The 7225-nt window shown below is 38.7% G+C and overlaps 1 protein-coding gene across 1 annotated transcript in view; it reads right to left on the bottom strand.

Annotated features, from left to right (window-relative positions):
• Nucleotides 1-2163: 2163 nt before the first annotated feature.
• LOC148943393 (lysosomal acid glucosylceramidase-like) overlaps nucleotides 2164-7225 on the bottom strand; it is a 117033-nt gene continuing 111971 nt past the window's right edge. Inside the window, exons 8-9 of the mRNA XM_089101121.1 lie at nucleotides 4346-4681; nucleotides 2164-2237 (exon numbers count right to left, since the gene is read on the bottom strand). Of these exons, the coding sequence (XP_088957247.1) occupies nucleotides 2164-2237; nucleotides 4346-4681 (410 nt within the window). The remainder of the gene's footprint in view (nucleotides 2238-4345; nucleotides 4682-7225) is intronic.

Here is a 7225-nt window from a genome sequence, read left to right as displayed (position 1 = left end):
TGATTTTCAAAAATGGGTAAAACCTCGAAAAACTCAAGTGATTTCAATATAAATCATACCATCAGATTAAGGGTACTGTAGAGTTTACTAAAATGCGGAATTTTATATTTTTTACCAGTTGAAAGATCACGGAAGCGAGTCTATTTCTTTGTTTGTTTGTTTTTTTTCCAGGGATGATCGGATTGAACCAAAATTCTTAGAATATCAGAGGAGGACTTATTCAAAATGTTATTAAAAGTTCTAGTGCCTTCTTAAAGTAACCATAAGTTTTTCCCATAGCCCCTAAGGAAAGAAATTAGTTAGGTACCATGAACTGTTTGAAAATTAGGCAGTAAATAGTCTAAAAATCAGATTGAGAGCTGAGATCTTTCAACGTAAGTAATACATATTTTAGCAACCTTAACCTCCCCCTCCCCAAGTTTTCCCGTACTGAAAATCTTCATATATGTTTCATTTCATTCTCATGTTATTGTCCTCCCAAGAATTATCAAAAGAAAACAAAAAACGTCAGCCTACAAAAGCTTATGATGTACTTTTCTGAAAAGTTCTTTTTACCTTGATTTACTTTCCCAGACATAGGGGGAGGCTATAAAAACAGTTTTCCCGCTGGAAACTCTTGTTGGATCCTTTCTAAAAAAAAAAACAATAAGTGATATTTGAATCTTCCATAAGCCAATCCTGTTATTTAGTCTGTCATTAGCAATAACTGTCAGACATAAATACTATGATAAGGCTGTCCATCAATTCGGAAACTGAATAAACTGGTTTTCAAAATTCATAACGGTCAACGGTATTTGACCTTTGCTCTGATGTGAGAATTATATACCAGATTGCTTGTACCCCGAGCACACTAGAACCCCCCCCCCCCCCCCCGATTCCTATGTCTAAATCAACCACACATCTTAAGGGGTTACAAGCCCTAAGCATCCTTCAAGCTAAAAGTACTGGTGAAACCCCTGGCAAAAAATAAAAAATTATGCAATTAGATCAGCCCCTGAAGGACCCCAAACCGAGATTATATTACTCCCTGATGACCCCCTGCCAACTGGATCACTACCTAGCTCTTTAGATCAGCCATACTATTACATTGACCATCAAGAAAACCAATGGTCATCCCTTTACTAGAGATCGGTTAATGGATATTAGAAAGCCTATATTTTTACTAGCTAACTCAACTTTTGAAGTAGTTTTCCTGAAAGACGGTCTGATAGATCTTTATTTTACCTCTCACAAGGCCGCGGATTCAGTCCTTTCAAGGTCCAAGGAATTAATTGTTGAGGGTTCCAAAATCTTTGCCACTTCAAAAGAAGTGGAAAAGTCATATAAATACGTGGTTTATGGTGTTGACACCGGTATACCAAAAGAGGAATTTACAGCTGCACTAATTGATTCTTCGGGTCATCCCGTCCAACCAAAACAGCCACAAGACTCAGCTTGAAAAATGATGGTAATCTTATACCCAGTCACTCAGTTCTCATTGTATGCAAAAACGAGTTGAAAAGAGAAGTTTTTTGTATGGTATGACCCTTCGCCATAAGTCCTATAAACCAAAATCCCTACAATGCACAATTTGCCTAGCTCATGGTCATATGAAAAATAATCGTAAACAATGTAAACGCGTTACAGAAAATTGCACCGAGAAAGACGCCTACTGTAAAAATTGTAATAATAAGGGGCACACGGCACTTGAGAGGCAACTTCGTCCGGCATATCACAAGAGAGCCGAGATCCTCCGAACCTCTGTGGGATTGAACTTGCCCTACTCCGTCATAGAAGCTACAATCCCTAGACAACTAACTCCGAGTCAAGCCTTAAATAGCCAAACTGAAGTTTCAAGGGACGAGAGGAAACAGGTCCAAACCCCAATAGATAAAGGCTTCTCATTTACCCAATGTTCCACTCAATTTCCTCTGCTTGACGCCAGATCGCAGCCTTCCTCTTCCCAGCTTCCAGTTTTATTGCATCCACAAGTTATTCGTCATTATAATCAAGAATGGCAAAGGTTAACCACATACCTTGCAGTTTCCCATCTTATGGAGGTTGGCAGTGAACCAGTGGAACTGAAAAATATCCTTAAAAAAAGGCCTTTACTACGCTCCTAGGAAAGGAAATCTGGCAAACAGGTGCGGCCCAAATTTTATCCTTCGAATAAGGTAAGGAATGTCATTCAAACTCAACACGTCTTACAATCCCAACTGTCAGGAAATCCCTCAGAAATTTGATAGAATCTCCCGTACCTGAAATGATAGTAGTAGCCCGACGCCGTAGCAAAAAAAACAAACAAGAAAAAGTTGACCAATACAATAACACAGAAATTGACGACTTCTCACAACGTCTCGTCGGGCGAGGATTATGTCGAAAGCAAAACCCAATCGAAAAGATACCCAACAAGAATGCCTGACGACTAATTAATGTGTGACTTTTCGTTTTTAACTAACTTATCCCTTTCTAATAACATTGCTTTTAATTATTCCGATATAGAAAGAAAGTAGCCAGCATGCCAAACCTATAAGCAGCCTCGATGGTACCTTAACTCAAACTAATTGTAAATACCTTGATATTCTCGATGTTTCTACCAATGTGAAGCCAAAACTAGTCAATAATAATTCCCTTAATGATCTTTGTTGCAACATCAGAAGCATCCGGGATGAGTGGCTCAAGTTTAAAGATTTAATTTCATTCAATGGTGTCTGCCCTTTTGACACAATAGGATTAACAGAGACATGGCTTCCTGATAATGATGACACTAGTGATTTTTTACAGTGTTCTGGGGGTATCTCACTTTACATGCGTTCGAATGTAAATTTTACCTGGCTATCAGAGTGCGAATCTATTTTCTCTACACAAATAAATCTCTGATGTGTTTATTCAATAATTGTTAACATTGTTATCGGCCAAAATTCCTATATACTTTCCTTGTTTTATAAACCTCCTCCATTTCCGACCTCATGTTTTGTAATCTGTTTGATAAGTTCTCTAATTTTATTAATCTACCCCACAAAAAGGCAATAGTTCTTGGGGACTTTAATTGTAACCTACTCAATGTTGGTAAAAATATTGAATCTGACACTTTTTTTGAATCAGTAACCGCGAGTGGTCTTCTACCCACAATTTTTTTTTTTCCCCAGTAGATTTGAACCTGTGAGATCAAGTTCAACATTAATTGATAGCATTTTCGTATCTACTTCCCTGGGAAATGACCTGTCCTCTAATATAATATTTTCGGATCTGTCAGACCATTTTCCTATTTACTTGTCACTACCTTCGCAACCACTACCTCTACGCTCTAGAATTAATATCCCAACACCTACTAGAAATTATAGCTCTGCAAATATAACCCATTTTATCGATTGCCTAAGGAACAACTGACTGGTCCGATATTTTAAATTGTCAAGAGGTAAATTCTGCAACAAATAGTTTTGCGCAAAGGCTAAGTAAGATTATCCATTCAACTTTTCATATTCAAAAACCTAACCGGAAAACTATCCCTATCCTCCTGAGACCTGACCATAGAAAAACTTTTCTGATTATGTTCATTTCTTTGCAGTTGACTTAAAAAAAATCATTTTGACCATTGATCAAGTAAAAAAAAGTTGACCCCCCATCTCTCCCTCTGGAGGATGTCCACACCTGCTAAAAGTATAGTAAAAATCTGTTTTGTCTATTAAAAGAGATTTGCCAAAACGATGAAAACAGAACATTACTCTTCATAAAATTTCTTGAAGCAGTTGTTGTCTCATGCCAAGCAGAGAAATATTTTACACTGCGAGCACATCCATCTATACCTTTTGCAGCATCCAGGCCTTCTGCAACGGGCTGCATTCGCCAATTAACAAAATTCTGGTAGATGCAGTGCAGCTCTGGCATGTGGTGGAGGGATTACCTCTTTTTTACGCTCAAAACACGGTGCTGAGTTTCACCCAAGAGTTCTTCGTCGCTATTTTCTTGACCTCGTGACTCCGAGCTTCCAGAATTGAGCAAACACTCGACCATGTTGAAACGAACGTCAATGAGCTGTTTGAGGTCACCAGCAACTTTTTGTTTTTTTCTTTGTCTGAGATTTCTGAATCAACAACGAACTTTAGTTTCAACAGAATTTTGAAGAATCTGTCTCGACTCATCTTTTGCGATATGGCGTCCACCCTAAACTTCCAAGACCAGTGCATACGGATCAGAGGAAACTTCAGGTTCCCCATCAGGATGACAAAACCAAAAAAAAATTTCCGCTCGTCTGAAGTTACATTCAAGCTTTTATGGTGGGCCAAGTGATAGTTGTAGTTCATGCAAAAAGCTGTACGTTCGAAGAAGCTCTCCGGGTAATATTGTAAAAAGAATTGTTCTTTACTCCAGTCATCGTGGTCCTGGAAATGAGCGGGGCCCACGTCCGCGCCACGATGATGATCAAACCATCGAGACTTCGTCCAGGGAAAGGTTACTGCTACTTTATCAGCCTTCAAGCGTTTGGTACGGGTTACTAAGGGTACGTCATCATCAGATTCTTCACTTTCAACATCTGGAAGAACAGCATAACTGCTTGATGACGGAATGGCTGCAACAGCTGGTTCGTCATCAGAGTCTGGGGACGACAAAGAGTGGTTTTTGAACCCTTCCTCAGCATCATTTAAATCAGAGAGGTCTAGGTAGCTCTCATCGAGCATTCCGAAGGCTTCGTCAAGGGAAACTGCAACGAATGAACAGGTTCAGTAAGCTTAAAACTAATAGGTTGTTGCCAATTTAGTAAATAAAACAATCACTGGCCTCTGTTATCCACATTAGAATCGAGATTTGTACTACGAAAAATCAACCCTAGATTCTTACTTGATTGGAACCGCCTGTCCACAGACGTGGACATGGAGGTATCCCAAGTTCCAAAAGATGGCACTTATCAAATTAACTACTTTTAAAACTATCTAAGCACTGTCTACAGTCAAGAGAGTATACCTGATTTTTCTCACAACTCGTTCTCACCACTTTTTTTTCTTTTTTCTTACCTTTGCTTGTTTTCATCTCCTTATTTTAGCCTTTTCTAATTTGTAAAAACACCATTAAAATTCGCAGTAACTTTCTGAAAAAATCACAGATGGCATTTCAGGTCCAAAAAGCATGTTGAAACAACGAAACCTTTGCTAGATGGCGAGGCCTTTGCACAAAAAATATTTTACGGGGATGTCCACAGACGTGGACACCATATGCCCCTGGATATCACATAGCCTCATTGTCTCTTCATATCGTAAATACAAATTATATTAGTTAGCCTGTAAGACCAGTAGTGATATTGACCTATAAAATTATAAAAACTTATACACTAAACTCATTTGCGAAGCAAAGAAAAATTATTATTATACAAAAATTCTCAATTGCAAAGGAAACCTGAAAAACATTTGGTCCACCATTAATGCTATACTCTCAAAAAATAGAAAATCAAAGTCCTACCTATTCACCTTAAAGACACAAATGGCAGATTAATTGATCCTTTACGTGCACCTGACGCATTTAATAATTATTTTTCTAATGCTCCTCATACTGACTCCCGCTCCTCCTTACAGACTGTACTCCCTTGCTTCAATTCTAGTTCCATGTTTTTCTTCCCAACTGATAGCAATGAGGCACCTCAAATCATCGGTTCTCTCCCTATTAGTTTTACACCTGACTGTCTTGGATTAAGTAATAAGCTCCTGAAGACCATATCTCCTTTTTTTTTACGACCCCATCAAGCACATTGCCAACCTATCTTTAACCCACGGAGTTTTCCTTGATTTACTAAAGTCAGCCATTTTTATTCCAGTTCTTAAAAAGGGCGATCCATCCGAGATAGGTCCAACTGAGATATCGTCCAATCTCAATTCTTCCTGTTAGCCTATATCCAAAGTGCTCGAGAGAATCATCTTCAGACGTCTGTCTCCCTTTCTGTTTGGCAGTCAGCACTCCGTTTCCTTGATTTCTCCTCACCAATATGGTTTTCGGCAGAAATTTTCAACTTCTCATGCTCTAATTGACGCCACACACTTCATACTTTCACAACTTGACCTTAAAATACTGTATTGGCCATAGTTTTGGATATATTTAAGGCCTTTTACACGGTTAATCATAGAGTTTTAACATGTAGATTAAATAGTTACAGTATTTATGGGGCTCCCTTCTCTCGATTGTACTCTTATCTAACGTGAATGGTACTGAGTGTGAGCTTAGGTGGAGTATCCTCTCAGCCCTTACCTGTTCGGAGGGGTGTCCCGCAAGGCTCTGTTCTAGGCTCTATTTTATTTCTCCTATATATCAATGATCTTGTTATGGGCCTGGGGCCTTCAGTGTATCCTGCACTATTTGCTGATGACAGCAACTTCTACATCACTGGCACCAATTTACCATCTGCAATAACCTCTGCCCAAGTCCTTCTGAACAGAGTCCAGACGAATAACAAGATCATTAATAGCAAAGAAAGTCAAGTAGTATTATTCAGAACCCCTTACAATAAGGACGTAATCCAACCTGGTCTTGGTCTCAAGTACTCCTCCGACATCTTCCCACAAGTGGAGGTTGCCAAGTTTCTTGGTGTATTTATTGACTCATGCTTGTCATTCTCTAATCACATATCTCACAGCAATAATTTTGAAAGAAGTAGCTATGATTGACCATATAAACTATTTTCTTCCTCCTGACATCCTAGTTACCCTCTATTATTCCTTTATTTTTCCTTACTTTTCATTATTGCGGTTTAGTTTGGGGAAATATAAACCGGTCCTTCACCAAAAAACTCAAATTTGCCCGAAACCGTGCCATTAAAACAGTTTTTCGGCTTCCCCGTCTATATCCAACCTGATTTGTACTCAGATTTTGGAATAGCTCCACTTGATCAAATCATACAAAAACTAAACTTATCACTTGCTTTCTCTGCTTTCCACAATAATCTTCCTCAAGACGTGCCTTATCTTTCGGTACTTAGTCTCTATGCATGTAATCCAGCAACCCTGGAGTATTAATAGGACTAGCCTCGCTTGGGGCTTTATTACCAAGACAATAGTGAAGTTAATCGTTATAACAGTTAACAAGCAAGCCAAGTTTAGGGATAATAGAGAACTGCTAGACTTGTGTAACTGCGTACAATTTTGATTTATTTTTAGTCTTAATATACGGATAAGTCTTTCTGCAATGCTGCACTTTACGGGAGGAAACAAAACGAAATTGCACTACATTATGCTTTTCCGTACCTGCTTCACCGCTTGTGCTA

This window comes from Artemia sp. Qi Xiang Cuo, chromosome 15 (assembly GCF_049724085.1).
Source record: "Artemia sp. Qi Xiang Cuo chromosome 15, ASM4972408v1, whole genome shotgun sequence".
Taxonomy (NCBI): domain Eukaryota; kingdom Metazoa; phylum Arthropoda; class Branchiopoda; order Anostraca; family Artemiidae; genus Artemia; species Artemia sp. Qi Xiang Cuo.
Note: the sequence above shows the minus strand (reverse complement) of the source record. Positions and strands in the feature narration are given on the sequence as shown.